General features: G+C 41.7%; 2 protein-coding genes and 1 long non-coding RNA gene across 9 annotated transcripts; 1 reads left to right on the forward strand and 2 right to left on the reverse strand.

The window, feature by feature from the left end:
• Window positions 1–909: 909 nt before the first annotated feature.
• abi3a (ABI family, member 3a) lies at window positions 910–15,400 on the reverse strand. 4 transcript variants are annotated; one of them, XM_041972593.1, is made up of 12 exons: window positions 15,284–15,400; window positions 14,682–14,873; window positions 12,350–12,520; window positions 11,945–12,121; window positions 9,621–9,679; window positions 9,482–9,535; window positions 9,137–9,408; window positions 6,414–6,551; window positions 5,456–5,590; window positions 5,226–5,366; window positions 4,872–5,000; window positions 910–1,293 (listed from the first exon to the last, which is right to left on the reverse strand). In XM_041972593.1, the coding sequence occupies exons 2-12, from the start codon at window positions 14,811–14,813 to the stop codon at window positions 1,130–1,132; spliced, it is 1,572 nt and encodes a 523-aa protein (XP_041828527.1). In that variant the 5' UTR covers window positions 14,814–14,873; window positions 15,284–15,400; the 3' UTR covers window positions 910–1,129. The 4 variants fall into 4 exon arrangements, with proteins under 4 accessions (XP_041828527.1, XP_041828534.1, XP_041828542.1 ...); XM_041972600.1 differs by lacking the exon at window positions 15,284–15,400 and having other exon boundaries at window positions 14,682–15,256; XM_041972608.1 differs by lacking the exons at window positions 14,682–14,873; window positions 15,284–15,400 and adding an exon at window positions 12,847–12,935.
• On the reverse strand, window positions 1,303–4,858 carry LOC121631607. Its single transcript, XM_041972623.1, has 2 exons — window positions 2,658–4,858; window positions 1,303–2,167 (listed from the first exon to the last, which is right to left on the reverse strand). The coding sequence occupies exons 1-2, from the start codon at window positions 3,158–3,160 to the stop codon at window positions 1,342–1,344; spliced, it is 1,329 nt and encodes a 442-aa protein (XP_041828557.1). The 5' UTR covers window positions 3,161–4,858; the 3' UTR covers window positions 1,303–1,341.
• Window positions 6,999–7,832, forward strand: LOC121631616. Of its 4 annotated transcripts, none has more exons than XR_006008769.1 (3): window positions 6,999–7,470; window positions 7,591–7,725; window positions 7,786–7,804. It is a non-coding gene; the product is annotated as an uncharacterized LOC121631616 (long non-coding RNA). The 4 variants fall into 4 exon arrangements; XR_006008770.1 differs by having other exon boundaries at window positions 7,001–7,470; window positions 7,591–7,635; window positions 7,771–7,832; XR_006008768.1 differs by having other exon boundaries at window positions 7,005–7,320; window positions 7,561–7,725.
• Window positions 15,401–20,238: the final 4,838 nt, after the last annotated feature.

Below are 20,238 nucleotides of genomic sequence, written 5' to 3' on the forward strand. Positions count from 1 at the left end.
CCGGGAAACTGAGGCAACATGGTCCTTAAAGGTGAGCTGGTTGTCTACCATGACACCAAGATTCCTGGTAGTAATATACTTCAAGGCTCATATTATTTGTCTTTTTGCTATTTGTCCCAAACGGATAAACAACAGAATCTCATTCTGTTCTCCTCTCTGCAGAATCTTGGTCCAAACTGATGCTTTCCGTGCTGCCAGGCCAGCCTCAGGATCTCCTCCTCCACCTTGAAGCTTGACAGTTTCCTCACGATGGCCCTCGGTGGAGCTTCTGACGGCGGTTTAGGTGTCCAGGCTCAGTGAACCCTTTCCACCCATAGGCCCTGGAGACCCAGTCCTTCCCCAGCAAGTGTTCAACACAACATATCATCCAAGGAGAACCCTCCATGGAGAAGTCTCTTCACTGCAGAACCCTCCTCCACGGAGAACCCTCCTCCATTTGGCTGCTAGCTGAAGCTAACTTGCTAACTTACCCAACCATCATCGGCATTGCTCTGTTCAGCTTATGTTCAGGCTTCTCCAGACACATGGTTCTTACTCTGACCGTAAATACTTTTTCACAGTTTTCAAGTTGTTGTGGGTGAACTTTGATTAAAATGTGTCAAGGGCAAGTTCCCTATGCTGCCACTGTCTGGCTCAACAAACCAGACGTCCCCAAACTCTCAGCTTCATACCATCTGCAGTGAAACGCACGTTATTGACATAATGTGCTCATTTTTATTGATCTCTATTTCCACCCAAAAGATTTAAGTTTTGTGGTTGGACAAGAGATGGGGCCAAGATGAATGTAATTATAGGAAACCAGAACCTTCAAACCACAAATGAAGCTGAAATCTGCGTTATGAACAGCAGACTAGACTGAGCAAACAGCACCCTCTGAAGGCCACCAGACAAACATACGCAGAACAGCTGTTAGCATCTTTAAGATTAAACTTTATTTTCATCATTTACAGATGTCATGTCTACTGCAAGCATTTACTCTGAGGCTGAAAGGGTTAATCAGACGTCAGGGACTTCTACCTGCTCCAGGGGTTGCATAAATCTATAAATGCTGATACAGTTAAGTCTTTAAGGGAACACAGGCAGACTCCATGACATCGCCATGGCAACACAAAGATGGGTGTGGCTTTATCTAACCACATGACTGGACGTAGTTTTTAGGGAAGAAGCCCTGCTTGCCATTGATGGCCCCTTCACACCAGCCGTCATCATGGCGATGGGTCAGGTATATGATGTCACCCTCAACAAAAGGTAGGTCATCAGGTTTCATACCATCATAGCTGTAGAGCGCCACCACTGGACACACACAGGAATTTCAGTTGGATAATAATGGTACATTTATCATCATGATAATTTGACACCAGCAAAAAACTTCCGCAGCAGCTTAGCAACAATGACAGTAGCAACAATGATTGTAGCAGCAATGTTAGCAGTAACAATGGTAGTAACAAATATGTTAGCAGTAACAATGGTAGTAACAACAGTGTTAGCAGTAGCAATGGTAGTAACAAATATGTTAGCAGTAGCAATGGTAGTAACAACAATGTTAGCAGTAGCAATGGTAGTAACAAATATGTTAGCAGTAGCAATGGTAGTAACAACAATGTTAGCAGTAGCAATGGTAGTAACAAATATGTTAGCAGTAGCAATGGAAATAACAACAATGTAAGCAGTAGCAATGGTAGTAATACTAATGTTTGCATTAGCAATGGCAGTAAGAAATATGTTAGCAGTAGCAATTGTAGTATCAGAAATGCTTGCAGTAGCAATGGTAATTACAAGAATTTTGGCATTAGCACTGGTAGTAGCACCAATGTTAATAGTCTTAGCTGTAGCAATGGTAATAGCAGCAATGATCGCCATACCAATGGTAGAAATGACAATGCTAGCAGTTGCAGTGGTAGTAACAACAATGTTAGCAGTAGCAATTGTAGTATCAGTAATATTAGAATTAGCAATGGAAGTATCAGCAATTTTAGTAGTAGCAATGGTAGTAACAACACTGTTAGCAGTAGCAAAGGCAGTAGCAGCAATGTTAGCAGTAAAAATAGCAGTATCGCCACTTGTAGCAGTAGCAATAGTAGTATCAGCAATGTTAGCAGTAGCAATGGTAATATCAGCAATGTTAGCAGTAGCAATGGTAGTTACAGGAATTTTGGCATTAGCAATGGTAGTATCACCAATGATAGCAGTAGCAATGGTATATGATAGTAGTAGCAATGCTAGTAGTAGCAATGGTAGTAACAACAATGTTAACAGTAGCTATTTTATTTTCAACTACAATGTTAGCTGTAGCAGTGGTAGTAACAACAATGTTAGCAGTTGCAATGGTAGCAATAACAATGTTAGAAGTAGCAATGGTAGTAATAACAATGTTAGCAGTAGCAATGGTAGCAATAACAATGTTAGCAGTAGCAATGGTAGCAATAACAATGTAAGAAGTAGCAATGGTAGCAATAACAATGCTAGCAGTAGCAATGGTAGCAATAACAATGCTAGCAGTAGCAATGGTAGTGATAATAATGTTAGCAGTAGCAATGGTAGCAATAACAATGCTAGCAGTAGCAATGGTAGTAATAATAATGTTAGCAGTAGCAATGATATTAACAATAATGTTAGCAGTAGCTATGGTAGAAACAACAATGTTAGCGGTAGCAATGGTAGTAACAACAGTGTTAGCAGTAGCAATGGTAATAGCAGCAATGATCGCCATTCCAATGGTAGGAATGACAATGTTAGCAGTAGCAGTGGTAGTAACAACAATGTTAGCAGTTGCAATGGTAGCAATAACAATGTTAGAAGTAGCAATGGTAGTAATAACAATGTTAGCAGTAGCAATGGTAGCAATAACAATGTTAGCAGTAGCAATGGTAGCAATAACAATGTAAGAAGTAGCAATGGTAGCAATAACAATGCTAGCAGTAGCAATGGTAGCAATAACAATGCTAGCAGTAGCAATGGTAGTGATAATAATGTTAGCAGTAGCAATGGTAGCAATAACAATGCTAGCAGTAGCAATGGTAGTAATAATAATGTTAGCAGTAGCAATGATATTAACAATAATGTTAGCAGTAGCTATGGTAGAAACAACAATGTTAGCGGTAGCAATGGTAGTAACAACAGTGTTAGCAGTAGCAATGGTAATAGCAGCAATGATCGCCATTCCAATGGTAGGAATGACAATGTTAGCAGTAGCAGTGGTAGTAACAACAATGTTAGCAGTAGCAATGGTAGCAATAACAATGTTAGAAGTAGCAATGGTAGTAATAACAATGCTAGCAGTAGCAATGGTAGCAATAACAATGTTAGCAGTAGCAATGGTAGCAATAACAATGTTAGAAGTAGCAATGGTAGTAATAACAATGCTAGCAGTAGCAATGGTAGCAATAACAATGTTAGCAGTAGCAATGGTAGCAATAACAATGTTAGAAGTAGCAATGGTAGCAATAACAATGCTAGCAGTAGCAATGGTAGTAATAACAATGCTAGCAGTAGCAATGGTAGCAATAACAATGTTAGCAGTAGCAATGGCAGTAATAACAATGCTGGCAGTAGCAATGGTAGTAATAATAATGTTGGCAGTAGCAATGGTAGTAACAACAATGTTAGCAGTAGCAATGGTAGTAACAACAATGTTAACAATAGCAATGGTAGTAACAACAATGTTAGCAGTAGCAATTGTAGTGTAGTGTGGGTGGCGTGGACACTTGATGACTAATGTGATCCACCTGTTGGGGGAGTAATTGAACTCAACAAGGTGTAATGAGAGGTGATAAATGAGAGGTGAGGGAAGAAGGCTGGAAGCGGGTGCAGCAAACTGGAGAGAAGCTTGTTGACTGTCAACTGGAGCTGGAGAAGTGCACCATGGCGGGTGGGTGCCGTTTGCAGCTTATAGTGCTGCCGGCAGCGAAGACAGTTGAGCAGGGGAGCTTTGTAATGCTGGCTAGGAGGGGAGGCTAGGTGCCTCCTTTAGACAGCAATAGGGACCCGGGGTTAGAGTGTGCCTTGCCTGTGGGCCTAAGCTCCCTGTAACATCCTGGTAACTACAGCTGCACGAGACCCCGCCCAGCCTGCTGCCGACGTGTCCGACCCGACCTTAGAGTTGATGACACCTTCCTGTCCTGTGGGGAATCCTAGTATCTAGACCCCACGGAGGGGTCTTGTCGTCAGACCAGGGAGGATAAGTCTGATTCTTTTAACCATACCTCATTTTTATGTTTGTTAGTCCATTGGATATCCAAATGATGTATTTTGATTCTTTTGACTCTTTTTAGGATTTATTAATTGACATCGTCTGAGTCGGCGAGCATTCAAAAGAGGCAGCTAAACAGGATGGACAGCGCTTTGCTTCCCCCTAGTTGAGAGTTGTTTTATTTGCTTGTTTATGGTTGTAGTGGTTCTTCTTGGGGTGGTGTGGGAGTGAATCCCCTGATTTGCAGTGTGCTGCTGGCAGAAAGCCTTGTGTGCCGTGCCTCTTTGAGGGTATGTGACCTGCTTTCCTTTTGTGTGCAGAGTTGGTGTATGGGACAGCGAAGGAGCTGCCTAACCTGCTGCATAGCCTTCTTCTGATCCGCCAGCCCAGCCCTTATATTAGACATTGGTTTTGTTATTTCTAAATAAACTTTTGTATTCAGTTATTTTAAATGGGTTGTGGTGAGTACTCCTTTGCCTCTGAAACCAGACCAGACCGGATAAACAGAGGTGGTGGCAGTGGAAACATCTAATATCACAGAAAAATATTACAGTAGTAATAACAATGCTAGCAGTAGCAATGGCAGTAATAACAATGCTAGCAGTAGCAATGGTAGTAGAAGCAGTGGTAAAAGTTGTAGCAGTAGTTATAACAGAAGTAGTAGTAATAGTTGTAGTACTACCTTTTTCTAGGTACTCTGGGGGTGCATTGGTGTCGTAATCCACTGGAGGAGGAAGTGGTGGCATAACTTCATCAAACCCTCCCTCATCATCCAATAGCAGAGAAGGGGGCGGGGCTGGAATATCCAGATCTGAGAAAACACATGTTCTCATTACCAATCAGGTTTGAGGTGGCAAAGCTTCAACCAAACAGTTATTTCACATGTTTATTAGTTTTTGTACTTCTGTGAAGTACTTAACCATGTTAGTAGAGTTTTAGTAGTAGTATAGATTTGTTATTTTTTTTACTAGCAGTACAGTTAATATTTAGTAGTGAGTACTACAACTACAGATCATGTAGTACTGTATGCGCTTACCCAGGTGTTCCAGATGAGCAGGTAAGCAGAGCCGAGGCGAGGAGGAGGAGCGAGGAAGCAGGGCGAAGGAGGAATAGGAAGTGGAGGGGGGGCCACAGGGGGCACATGGGGGAGGGTAGGGTGGAGGAGGGGGGATCATGACTAACAGACAGAGAAGCTGAATCAGCACAAATAAACCAGGTTCCTAGTTCCTAGGTTCCTATTGGACCACAGCACCAGCAGCAGCTTACGTGATTGGACAGCGGGCAGGAAGAGGGAGCGAGTGTAGCGGCATCGGGAGGCGGGGCCTGAGCGGACCCTTAGAGAGACAGAGCGAGTGGTGGGAGGCGAGCGACGGCGGCGACTCCTCCTGGACAGGAGAGCCACTGAAAAAACCACCACAGAAGAAGAAAAGCCTACTGTTGTCAGGTTTAAAGACTCAGTCGTTGTGGAATGAATGCTTGGAGACATAGTCCAGTCCACTTCAGCCTGATTGAGTCCAGTCCATTACGGTCCAGTTGAGTCTGGTGTAGTCCAGTCCAGTCCATTCTGGTCCAGTTCAGTCTGGTTGAGTCCAGTCCAGTCCATTCCGGTCCAGTTGAGTCTGGTGCAGTCCAGTCCATTCTGGTCCAGTTCAGTCTGGTTGAGTCCAGTTTAGTTCATTCCAGTCCAGTTCAGACCTGTAGCAGAACCTGAATTTAGGAAAAATGGTCCAAGTTTAACATGCTGTCTCCTCATTAATAACTGGTATGTGATCATGTGCTACATCGCCCCCTACTGTCTGAATTTATGAAGAGCCACCCGAAATGGACCAGATTCAGACTGAGGACGTTGGATTGGACAGGATTTAGGATGGCCAGATAAGATAGGATTTCTTTTTCAAATATTCCAGTTTTTCTTTTTTTCCAGGAATGATGTAAAAAAGAAAAAAGAACATTGATGTCTTCTGTAATATTCACACAGTGTCTTTTACCTGTCCTTCACCTGGGGACACACCTGACATCTATCCAGGTATCTGCTGGGTTTTATGATGTATGATGAACCTGAACTTTAAGGATGTCACATCCTCTAACTGTAACTGTAATACCACTTTACTGTAATAAGCCACCTTGATGAGGTGCTGGTAGACCCTCCTGCTGATGGTAGTCCTCCAGATGTCATCTCTGTCTCTACAGCTGTTAATGTGAATAGAAGCATTAGAAACTGTACCATCTATTTCCTGGCTGGGTGGAGGAGGAGGAGGCGGAGTCAGCAGCTCTGAGTTGTCATTGGAAAACTGCAGGAAGCTGTCATCTTCAGCTGGGGGAGGGGGAGGGGAAGGAGGGGGAAAGCTGTTCTCTTCTACCACTGAGGAGAAAGAGGACACTGGACGTCACTGTGATGTCATACAGCTCAGCCAATCAGAAGTTTACTTAGATATTTCAGTAGAAATTCTGATACTGCTTTCAGTGTCACCTTGATGGTGGGAAATGGAACAGCTGAGTACTTCTGAGATTCCAGTGGTCATTGTATTCGGTGACCACTGGGAACTCAGAAGTGAATTCCCCATCATGTGAAAACAAACGTATCATCAGCAGCACCAGGCTTCTGGTAGCCGTGCTGGTCTTCAGAGGTCCGCATGAACCCTATCATCCATAGCTCTACCAAACCCCTATGTGGTCTAAAGCTCAGGTCCAGGTTCAGAAACAAATACATAGACCCAAACCTAGACTTGGACCTGGACCTGGACCCAGACACAGACAAAGACACACATCTGGACCTTGAATTATATTGGACCGACACCATGATCTGGATCTGGACCAGAACTTGACCTGGGTATAATACTGGAGAGGTCGGTACGAGACAGCTCGGTATTGGACAGGTCGGTACGAGACGGCTCGGTATTGGACAGGTTGGTACGAAACAGCTTGGTACGGGACAGGGGATTACGGGACAGGTTGGTATGAGATGGCTTGGTACGGGACAGATTGGTATGGCACAGGTCGGTACTGGACAGGTCTGTATGGGACAGGTGCGTATGGGACAGGTTGGTACGGGAAAGGTCTGTACGAGACAGCTTGGTACGGGACAGGTGAGTATGGGACAGGTCGGAATGGGACAGGTGAGTATGGGACAGGTGAGAACAGGACAGGTGAGTGCGGGAAAGGTCGGTACGGGACAGGTGAGTACAGGACAGGTGAGTATGGGACAGGTCGGTAAGGAACAAGTCGGTACAAGACACCTCAGTATGGGACAGGTGCGTATAGGACAGGTTGCTATGGGAAACGTTGGTACAGGACAGGTGAGAACTAGACAGGTGAGTATGGGACAGATCGGTACGAGACAGCTCGGTATGGGACAGATGAGTACAGGACAGGTGAGTATGGGACAGGTGAGTATGGGACAGGTGAGTACAGGACAGGTGAGTATGGGACAGGTCGGTAAGGGACAGGTGAGTACAGGACAGGTGAGTACAGGACAGGTTGCTATGGGAAACGTTGGTACGGGACAGGTGAGTACAGGACAGGTGAGTATGGGACAGGTTGCTATGGGAAACGTTGGTACGGGACAGGTGAGTACAGGACAGGTGAGTATGGGACAGGTCGGTAAGGGACAGGTGAGTACAGGACAGGTGAGTATGGGACAGGTTGCTATGGGAAACGTTGGTACGGGACAGGTGAGTACAGGACAGGTGAGTATGGGACAGGTCAGACTATTTGCTCTAAAGATTTCCAGCTGACCTGCTAAGGATGTGAAGATGGAAATTAGCTTCGGGTATAATCTCACAGATTTACATTTAGATATAAATTAGGGCTGGGATTGATTAAAAAATCATATAATTAATTACAGGCTTGTAATGAATTCATCTTGATGAATCGTGTTTTTATCAATGTGTGCCCCAAAAAGCAACATTTTTTTTTATTTAAATGTATTTTAGTGCATTAATTTCCGCAGTTCAGATAGGGGCTGACAGGAAGTCAGACACGGGAGCAGTGTAAAAGCTTGCAATATTTTTCAAAATCAAAGCCACGCTGCAGATTTGGGCTGCTGAACCATGAAAACATGACGTGTTTAACCGGTCAGGGGGTCTCAGTGTTTTTTTTCATAGACGACGAGACGTTTATCATTGAAGTGGAGTCACAAGATTCTCCCATCTTCCTGTGATTTTGTGATCCCGTGGATCATGCTAGGTGGACTGCGCTGGCGAGCGCTCCACACCTGACACACTCCCGGTAAAAATTACTGCGCCACAGACGTTGGAACAAAACTATGGTGCAGCCGTAACATGCCGCACATGCACCCGGTGGAAACGAAGGTTAAGAGTCTACAACATGTTACAGAACTTTAACTTTCTAAGTGTTCTCCTGCACACGCTTCATTAACAGGCGTAATATGTGAAGGTAAACCAGCAGCTTCCAATCTGGTCTTGGAGCAGAGGGAAGGGCTCCGGATCTGGAGCAGGAAGCTAATGGACAGGGAAGGTGCCTCAAGAAGGGGGTGGGGCCTGTGGATGGGGGAGGGGACTAAGCTGCACATTTAGAAGAAGTAAATGTGCTTTCACCTCAGTTTCCAAAAGTCTCCGATAACCAAAAGAAGTCTCTAGATGTGTCGTTAGTCGCTTTGTTGAAATAAAGTTACTAAATAGGTATGAAAAGTTGCTAAATGTAGCTACAATGTAGCTAAGTTAGCATCACTGATGTAGCCAGGCTCTGAGGTGTCTCAGTTTAATCAGTGTACCGGAAACTGTGGACGGGCAAGTGTCACGTCTTGTTTGGAATGAAAACTGTTAAATACTTTAATTTTTTGTTATTAATTAATCATAATTAACATGTCAGAGTCACACCCCTAATATTTATTAATATGCGTTGATCCTTTATAAAGCACTAAATTAAAAAACAAATGGTTTTAAAGTCAGTACTGATGCATTCTGTGATGTCAGGTGATGTCATAACCTGTCTCTAGAGTGGCGGGTGGAATCAGGGGAGGAGCCGGTGGTGGAGTACTGTGATTGGTTGGAGCCTCTGAGGATGAAAGCGGTGGAGGAGGAGGGGGAGGGGGCAGGGCTAAGATGTCGATGACCTCATCACTCTGAGCCGACACCTCAGTCACTATCAGAGGAGGGGGTGGGGCATCTTCCAGCAACGTTTTGATGATGTCACAATCAGGTGGCGCCTGCAAGGTGGACGGCAGGGTGGGCGGAGCTACAGGTTTTCCAAAGCTGGACCTGTAAAAGAAAGGTGAAAGGTTTCATCATCAGTGTGACCCCCGCCTCTTCCCCCAGTGGAAGCAGCTCTTACCCCCCAGCTGGTGGCGCCACTGGACACTGCACCGGCTCTGGAGGTTTGTTGGACCTGAAACATGAAGCAGACTTCCTGTCAGCAGACTTCCGCTGGCTATAACCACAAGCCGAGAACAAACTGAGAAAGCTCACAGGACCTGACAGAGGCTCCGTGCTTCCGGATCATTCCTGTTCTGTCCGGCTGTTTCCCAGAGACCTGCGGGGGGGGGGGGCGCAGCATCAATGAGGGCCCCTCAGACCTCAGCACTCTAATTAGACCCCAAACATTTTCCCACGATCAACAAAGAGCTGTGTGTGCAGCGGCCCTGCTATCTCTGTGAGGACCTGCAGGCTGAAAAATCTGCGGGGGGATGGAGGGGGGCATGGGGGTTACAGTTTGTCTGCCAAAGCTCGGGGTCCTCACAGAGACAGAGAAGTGAGGTGTGTAAAGCTGTTGCTCTGTTCATCATGAACAGCTTTTTGTTGTTTTATTTCGGGATAAACAAGACGGGTGTGAATAGTTATACAGACTGAGTAGAAGCCATGAAGGAGGAACCTTCTTCAGTTCTGTCTCTGTGGTTCAGCAGCTTCCTGTCTGCAAAGCTTCACTTCTCCTTTCTCTCCATCTCTTCTGGTCTGAACAAAGCTCCGTCTTCTGAGAGCCGACAAGTTAGAGAACACAGCTGACCGGGCAACACGTTAGAGAACACAGCTGATCGGGCAACACGTTAGAGAACACAGCTGATCGGGCAACACGTTAGAGAACACAGCTGATCGGGCAACAAGTTAGAGAACACAGCTGATCGGGGAACACGTTAGAGAACACAGCTGACCGGGCAACACGTTAGAGAACACAGCTGAGCGGGCAACACGTTAGAGAACACAGCTGATCAGGGAACACGTTAGAGAACACAGCTGATCGGGCAACACGTTAGAGAACACAGCTGATCGGGGAACACGTTAGAGAACACAGCTGATCGGGCAACACGTTAGAGAACACAGCTGATCGGGCAACACGTTAGAGAACACAGCTGATCAGGGCAACACGTTAGAGAACACAGCTGATCAGGCAACACGTTAGAAACACAGCTGATCGGGCAACACGTTAGAGAACACAGCTGATCAGGGAACACGTTAGAGAACACAGCTGATCAGGGAACACGTTAGAGAACACATCTGATCGGGCAACAAGTTAGAGAACACAGCTGATCAGGGAACACGTTAGAAACACAGCTGATCGGGGAACACGTTAGAAACACAGCTGATCGGGCAACACGTTAGAAACACAGCTGATCGGGCAACAAATTAGAGAACACAGCTGACCGGGCAACACGTTAGAGAACACAGCTGATCAGGGAACACGTTAGAGAACACAGTTGACCGGGCAACAAATTAGAGAACACAGCTGATCGGGCAACACGTTAGAGAACACAGCTGATCAGGGAACACGTTAGAGAACACAGCTGATCAGGGAACACGTTAGATAACACAGCTGATCGGGCAACAAGTTAGAGAACACAGCTGATCGGGCAACACGTTAGAGAACACAGCTGATCGGGCAACACGTTAGAGAACACAGCTGATCGGGCAACAAGTTAGAGAACACAGCTGATCGGGGAACACGTTAGAGAACACAGCTGATCGGGCAACACGTTAGAGAACACAGCTGATCGGGCAACACGTTAGAGAACACAGCTGACCGGGCAACAAATTAGAGAACACAGCTGATCGGGCAACACGTTAGAGAACACAGCTGATCAGGGAACACGTTAGAGAACACAGCTGATCAGGGAACACGTTAGATAACACAGCTGATCGGGCAACAAGTTAGAGAACACAGCTGATCGGGCAACACGTTAGAGAACACAGCTGATCGGGCAACAAGTTAGAGAACACAGCTGATCGGGGAACACGTTAGAGAACACAGCTGATCGGGCAACACGTTAGAGAACACAGCTGATCGGGCAACACGTTAGAGAACACAGCTGATTGGGCAACACGTTAGAGAACACAGCTGATCATTCAATGTTGAATGTGGCACAACAGTTTATGTAGCAGACTGCACATTCATGTACATTGATTATTTACTTTTTTATATTTATCTTTATCTTCTATCTTGTTTTTCTTCTATTTTTTAAACTTTTATGATATTCAGTGTGGACGGAAAAGTAAGAATGTCATTGTTCAGGAAAACTTGTTTCCTAACTGGGCAAATGACAATGAACACTTTGAATTTTGAATCTTGAATCCTGAATATCATCAGAAGATTCAAAGAATCAGGGGGAATCTCTGTATGCATGGGACAAGGCTGGATGCTGGTAATGTTGGGGGCCTCACGCAGCACTGCATTAAAACCAGACTTGATTCTATACTGTAAAGGTCAATGGGACAACATCCTAAAACTCCAGCAACTGGTCACCTCACTGCTCTGACGTATGAGTGGGTTCCACCAAAAACAGAAACACTAATCAGGCGCGTTTACCTTCATGCCGTGGCCCAGCCCGTCCAGCTGCTGGTAGTTGATTGGTAGGCGGCTGTAAGGTGGGTGGGGCTGTGTGGCTGTAGGAGGAATAATCTTGTGGCCACGAGGAACTCGTCTCACCGCTGTGAAGACGCCAATCTCCCTACGAGATACCTTCTCTTTGTGCATCTCCACAGTCTGGAAATAAATAGGGAGTCGTTTACATAATCACCACCACCATCATCATCATCACCATTGTCACCATCATCATCATCACCATCATCACCATCATCACCGTCATTATCACCATCATCATCATCAGTCAGAATAAAGGTGAGATGTGACAATTAACATATTTATCCCTGCAGCAAATGAAAATGGTCCAGAATCAATCCTGTCACTCCCAGCAGGAACAGAAGGAATCACCTGGCCAATCAGGTTGATGGATGATTCCATGTGGCAAAGCTGATTCGTCTGAGCGTTGAGCAAACTCAGGACGCTGTTGGCCAGAGTGCTGATCTGGTAGGCAACACTGGCCAGTGATTGGGTGGTAAAGTTTTTCGTTTCCTCCAGTGCCTTCATGCTGCCCTCACCTGACTGAGAGAAATTAAAAAAACTTTTAGCCCAGCCAAACATAGAGACTGAAAACGGAGGAAACTGTTAGCATAGCTTAACACAAAGAATGGAAACAAATGAAATTGTTAGCCTAGCTTAACAGAGACAGGAAATAAAAGAAAAGGTTAGTCAAGCTCAGCTCAAAGTTTGCAAACAAAGAAAATGTTAGCCTAGCTTAGCTGTGCCACTAACATTTATGTAGTAGTAGTAGTAGTAGGAACCTGTATATAGCAGTTGTAGCAGTAGTACTTTGCCGTAGCAGGTTGTCGTAGTACTAACTTGTACATAGTAGTGGTAGCAGTACTAACCTGTACGTAGTTATTGTCCCAGTACTGGGCCACCTCCAGCAGGTTGTCGTAGTACTAACTTGTACGTAGTAGTGGTAGTAGTACTAATTTGTACATAGTAGTATTAGTAGTACTAACCTGTATGTAGTTATTGTCGCAGTACTGGGCCACCTCCAGCAGGTTGGCGTAAAATGAACTTGTATGTAGTACTGGTAGTAGTACAAACTTGTACGTAGTAGTATTAACCTGTATGTAGTTATTGTTGCAGTACTGGGCCACCTCCAGCAGGTTGGCGTAAAATGAACTTGTATGTAGTACTGGTAGTAGTACAAACTTGTACGTAGTAGTATTAGTAGTACTAACCTGTACGTAGTTATTGTCGCAGTACTGGGCCACCTCCAGCAGGTTGGCGTAGTATTAACTTGTATGTAGTAGTGGTAGTAGTACTAACTTGTTCATAGTAGTATTAGTAGTACTAACCTGTACGTAGGTATTGTCGCAGTACTGGGCCACCTCCAGCAGGTTGGCGTAGTATTAACTTGTATGTAGTAGTGGTAGTAGTACTAACTTCTACATAGTAGTATTAGTAGTATTAACCTGTACGTAGTTATTGTCGCAGTACTGGGCCACCTCCAGCAGGTTGGCGTAAAATTAACTTGTATGTAGTAGTGGTAGTCGTACTAACTTGTACATAGTAGTATTAGTAGTACTAACCTGTACGTAGTTATTGTCGCAGTACTGGGCCACCTCCAGCAGGTTGTTGTAGTACTAACTTGTTCGTAGTAGTGGAAGTAGTACTAACCTGTACGTAGTTATTGTCGCAGTACTGGGCCACCTCCAGCAGGTTGGCGTAAAATTAACTTGTATGTAGTAGTGGTAGTAGTACAAACTTGTATGTAGTAGTATTAGTAGTACTAACCTGTACGTAGGTATTGTCGCAGTACTGGGCCACCTCCAGCAGGTTGGCATAGTATTAACTTGTATGTAGTAGTGGTAGTAGTACTAACTTGTACATAGTAGTATTAGTAGTACTAACCTGTACGTAGTTATTGTCGCAGTACTGGGCCACCTCCAGCAGGTTGGCGTAGTATAACTTGTACGTAGTAGTGGTAGTAGTACTAACTTGTTCGTAGTAGTATTAGTAGTACTAACCTGTGCGTAGTTTTTGTCGCAGTACAGGGCCACCTCCAGCAGGTTGTTGTAGTACTAACTTGTTCGTAGTAGTGGTAGTAGTACTAACCTGTACGTAGTTATTGTCGCAGTACTGGGCTACCTCCAGCAGGTTGTCGTAGTACTAAGTTGTTCGTAGTAGTGGTAGTAGTACTAACCTGTACGTAGTTATTGTCGCAGTACTGGGCCACCTCCAGCAGGTTGTCGTAGTACTAACTTGTTCGTAGTAGTGGTAGTAGTACTAACCTGTACGTAGTTATTGTCGCAGTACTGGGCCACCTCCAGCAGGTTGTCGTAGTACTAACTTGTTCGTAGTAGTGGTAGTAGTACTAACCTGTACGTAGTTATTGTCGCAGTACTGGGCCACCTCCAGCAGGTTGTCGTAGTACTAACTTGTTCGTAGTAGTGGTAGTAGTACTAACCTGTACGTAGTTATTGTCGCAGTACTGGGCCACCTCCAGCAGATTGTCGTAGTACTAACTTGTTCGTAGTAGTGGTAGTAGTACTAACCTGTACGTAGTTATTGTCGCAGTACTGGGCCACCTCCAGCAGGTTGGCGTAGTACTAACTTGTTCGTAGTAGTGGTAGTAGTACTAACCTGTACGTAGTTATTGTCGCAGTACTGGGCCACCTCCAGCAGGTTGGCGTAGTACTAACTTGTTCGTAGTAGTGGTAGTAGTACTAACCTGTATGTAGTTATTGTCGCAGTACTGGGCCACCTCCAGCAGGTTGGCGTAGTTTTCCTGCAGAGCTTTCCGGGCGTTTGGAGCTTCCTCTAGAAGCTTTACCACTTCAGCGTTGAAGTTCTCTTCCTTCATGATCCAAGATTAGAAGCTGTAGAAACTGGGTCTTTGTTGGATCCAGAACCAGAATCAAATCTGTAAGGAGAACAACATGGACCAGGATCAGGAACTGCTGGAAGACCAGACCAGCTCTCTGAGATCAGACAACATCAGCTGAGTGCAGCTGGACCAGTACCACCAGTTAAACCAGTAGCACCGGTAGCTGATGGTTCTAGCAGCTCATCCACGTTTCCAGCATCTTGTCAGTCACTTCAACGCAAAGTGTTTCCATCAGAGGAAGCAACTGGTTGTTTGTCTCCTTTCAGTCAAACAGCAAACAGGAAGAGTGGAAAGGCGTATCATTAGGCTGAATCAGAACTGGAGGTAAAACCAGTAAAACCAGTCTGAACCGGTTTCTCCAGAACCCTCCAGCAGGAGAATCATGTGCTTCTGATGCTACCTGCTACCAGTAGTCATCAATGATGTGTTCTTGATGAGAAACTCACCAGCAGCTGTGATGAAGGTGCTCCTGCTCTGCCTGCCTGGCTTCAGTCTGCAGCTCCTCTCTGCTGCTGCACGCACAGATCCTCTCTGACACGCAGAGCACTCACTACGCAAGCGGAAATCCCAGCCTTTCCACTCACGCTACAACCTACTGGTGATCAGTGGAAAGCATTCAGCTGTCAGAGAGGACTCCTGATCGCATCTAAATATTTCTGAAAATGTGGAAGTTTATATTTTAATGGATAAATATTATTTCCATTTCAGTATAAAGAAAAAAAATGTTTTTCTATTTAAAGAATTTATTTCTCATCTGTAAAGAAAACATAGACCCAGATGATCAGAGCAGAACATTATTCTGTTTTTTATTTAACTTTTATTTCCATGTGACGGCTTTGAGAGAAACTGTTTTTTTATCGTTTTATTTACAGATTTCTGATCTCTCTAGTGATGCTGTTTTTTAAATTCCTCTACAGGACAGTTTGTTTTTGATAATACAGCTTTAGTCCCTGGAAATGGAGCAGAGTGAGGCCTCCTGACTGTGTTGGCTGCTATGTGAGTGAACCTGCTCAGCATTAACCACTTCCTGTTTCACATGAAAACTCAGACGCTTCACAGATGCAGACTTCCTCTTCTTCAAGCCCTCAGAGCAAACATTTACCAGAATTCTGATTGTTGCAGCTCGGGTCAAAGTGAGACGTCACGATCCAACATCAATCTGACGTCTCAAAAAAAGAAACAAAGAAGGACTGGGGAATGCTGGTCCAATAACATCATCATACTGGTTTAATAACATCATCATACTGGTTTAATAACATCATCATACTGGTTTAATAACATCATCATACTGGTTTCATAACATCATCATACTGGTTTAATAACATCATCATACTGGTTTAATAACATCATCATACTGGTTTCATAACATCATCATACTGGTTTAATAACATCATCATACTGGTTTCATAACATCATCATACTGGTTTAATAACATCATCATACTGGTTTAATAACATCATCATACTGGTTTCATAACATCAACATACTGGTTTAATAACATCATCATACTGGTTTAATAACATCATCATACTGGTTTAATAACATCATCATACTGGTCCAATAACATCATCATACTGGTCCAATAACATCATCATACTGGTTTAATAACATCATCATACTGGTTTAATAACATCATCATACTGGTTTCATAACATCATCATACTGGTTTAATAACATCATCATACTGGTTTAATAACATCATCATACTGGTCCAATAACATCATCATACTGGTTTAATAACATCATCATACTGGTTTAATAACATCATCATACTGGTTTCATAACATCAACATACTGGTTTAATAACATCATCATACTGGTTTAATAACATCATCATACTGGTTTAATAACATCATCATACTGGTTTAATAACATCATCATACTGGTCCAATAACATCATCATACTGGTCCAATAACATCATCATACTGGTTTAATAACATCATCATACTGGTCCAATAACATCATCATACTGGTTTAATAACATCATCATACTGGTTTAATAACATCATCATACTGGTTTCATAACATCATCATACTGGTTTAATAACATCATCATACTGGTTTAATAACATCATCATACTGGTTTCATAACATCAACATACTGGTTTAATAACATCATCATACTGGTTTAATAACATCATCATACTGGTTTAATAACATCATCATACTGGTCCAATAACATCATCATACTGGTCCAATAACATCATCATACTGGTTTAATAACATCATCATACTGGTTTAATAACATCATCATACTGGTTTCATAACATCATCATACTGGTTTAATAACATCATCATACTGGTTTAATAACATCATCATACTGGTCCAATAACATCATCATACTGGTTTAATAACATCATCATACTGGTTTAATAACATCATCATACTGGTTTCATAACATCAACATACTGGTTTAATAACATCATCATACTGGTTTAATAACATCATCATACTGGTTTAATAACATCATCATACTGGTTTAATAACATCATCATACTGGTTTAATAACATCATCATACTGGTCCAATAACATCATCATACTGGTCCAATAACATCATCATACTGGTTTAATAACATCATCATACTGGTCCAATAACATCATCATACTGGTTTAATAACATGATCATACTGGTTTAATGACATCATCATACTGGTTTAATAACATCATCATACTGGTTTAATAACATCATAATACTGGTCCAATAACATCATCATACTGGTTTAATAACATCATCATACTGGTTTAATAACATCATCATACTGGTATCATAACATCAACATACTGGTTTAATAACATCATCATACTGGTTTCATAAAATCATCATACTGGTTTCATAACATCATCATATTGGTTTAATAACATCATTATACTAGTTTAATAACATCATCATACTGGTTTCATAACATCATACTGGTTTAATAACATCATTATACTGGTTTAATAACATCATCATACTGGTTTCATAACATCATCATACTGGTTTAATAACATCATCATACTGGTCCAATAACATCATCATACTGGTTTAATAACATCATCATAATGGTTTCATAAAATCATCATACTGGTTTCATAACATCATCATACTGGTTTAATAACATCATTATACTGGTTTAATAACATCATCATACTGGTTTCATAACATCATCATACTGGTTTAATAACATCATCATACTGGTCCAATAACGTCATCATACTCGTTTAATAACATCATCATACTGGTTTAATAACATCATCATACTGGTTTAATAACATCATCATACTGGTTTCATAACATCAACATACTGGTTTAATAACATCATCATACTGGTTTCATAAAATCATCATACTGGTTTCATAACATCATCATTTTGGTTTAATAACATCATTATAGTGGTTTAATAACATCATCATACTGGTTTCATAACATCATACTGGTTTAATAACATCATCATAATGGTTTCATAAAATCATCATACTGGTTTCATAACATCATCATACTGGTTTAATAACATCATTATACTGGTTTAATAACATCATCATACTGGTTTCATAACATCATCATACTGGTTTAATAACATCATCATACTGGTCCAATAACATCATCATACTGGTTTAATAACATCATCATACTGGTTTCATAACATCAACATACTGGTTTAATAACATCATCATACTGGTTTCATAAAATCATCATACTGGTTTCATAACATCATCATTTTGGTTTAATAACATCATTATACTGGTTTAATAACATCATCATACTGGTTTCATAACATCATCATACTGGTTTAATAACATCATTATACTGGTTTAATAACATCATCATACTGGTTTCATAACATCATCATACTGGTTTAATAACATCATCATACTGGTCCAATAACGTCATCATACTCGTTTAATAACACCATCATACTGGTTTAATAACATCATCATACTGGTTTAATAACATCATCATACTGGTTTCATAACATCAACATACTGGTTTAATAACATCATCATACTGGTTTCATAAAATCATCATACTGGTTTCATAACATCATCATTATACTGGTTTAATAACATCATCATACTGGTTTCATAACATCATACTGGTTTAATAACATCATCATAATGGTTTCATAAAATCATCATACTGGTTTCATAACATCATCATACTGGTTTAATAACATCATTATACTGGTTTAATAACATCATCATACTGGTTTCATAACATCATCATACTGGTTTAATAACATCATCATACTGGTCCAATAACATCATCATACTGGTTTAATAACATCATACTGGTTTCATAACATCAACATACTGGTTTAATAACATCATCATACTGGTTTCATAAAATCATCATACTGGTTTCATAACATCATCATTTTGGTTTAATAACATCATTATACTGGTTTAATAACATCATCATACTGGTTTCATAACATCATCATACTGGTTTCATAACATCATACTGGTCCAATAACATCATCATACTGGTTTAATAACATCATCATTATGGGTTAATAACATCATCATAGTGGTTTAATAACATCATCATATTGATTTCATAAAATCATCATACTGGTTTCATAACATCATCATACTGGTTTAATAACATCATTATACTGATTTCATAACATCATCATACTGGTTTCATAACATCATACTGGTTTAATAACATCATCATACTGGTTTCATAACAGCATCATACTGGTTTAATAACATCATCATACTGGTTTAATACCATCATCATACTGGTTTAATAACATCATCATACTGGTCCGACAACATCATCATACTGGTTTAATAACATCATCATACTGGTTTAATAACATCATCATACTGGTTTAATAACATCATCAAACTGGTTTAATAACATCATCATACTGGTTTAATAACATCATCATACTGGTTTCATGACATCATCATACTGGTTTCATAACACCATACTGGTTTAATAACATCATCATACTGGTTTCATAACATCATCATACTGGTCCGACAACATCATCATGCTGGTTTCATAACATCATACTGGTTTAATAACAGCATCATACTGGTTTAATAACATCATCATACTGGTTTAATAACATCATCATACTGGTTTAATAACATCATCATACTGGTTCGACAACATCATCATACTGGTTTCATAACATCATAATGGTTTAATAACATCATCATACTGGTTTAATAACATCATCATACTGGTTTCATAACATCATACTGGTTTCATAACATCATACTGGTTTAATAACATCATCATACTGGTTTAATAACATCATCATACTGGTTTCATAACATCATACTGGTTTAATAACAGCATCATACTGGTTTCATAACATCATACTGGTTTAATAACAGCATCATACTGGTTTAATAACATGATCATACTGGTCCAACAACATGATCATACTGGTCCAACAAC

Source organism: Melanotaenia boesemani, chromosome 2, assembly GCF_017639745.1.
Source record: "Melanotaenia boesemani isolate fMelBoe1 chromosome 2, fMelBoe1.pri, whole genome shotgun sequence".
NCBI lineage: Eukaryota > Metazoa > Chordata > Actinopteri > Atheriniformes > Melanotaeniidae > Melanotaenia > Melanotaenia boesemani.

Bases quoted from the DNA above. Each gene is read 5' to 3' on its own strand.
- abi3a (XM_041972593.1), bottom strand. From the start codon at position 14,813: ATGAAGGAAGAGAACTTCAACGCTGAAGTGGTAAAGCTTCTAGAGGAA. The intron at 5,591-6,413 runs GTACAGTTTCTA...TGGTTTTTTCAG, and splicing joins ACCCAGCCAGGAAATAGATG to TGGCTCTCCTGTCCAGGAGG. The intron at 1,294-4,871 runs GTAGTACTACAA...GTGTGTGTCCAG, and splicing joins CCCAGAGTACCTAGAAAAAG to TGGTGGCGCTCTACAGCTAT.
- LOC121631607 (XM_041972623.1), bottom strand. From the start codon at position 3,160: ATGGCGATCATTGCTGCTATTACCATTGCTACTGCTAACACTGTTGTT. The intron at 2,168-2,657 runs CATTGCTACCGC...TGGTGATACTAC, and splicing joins GCTAACACTGTTGTTACTAC to CATTGCTAATGCCAAAATTC.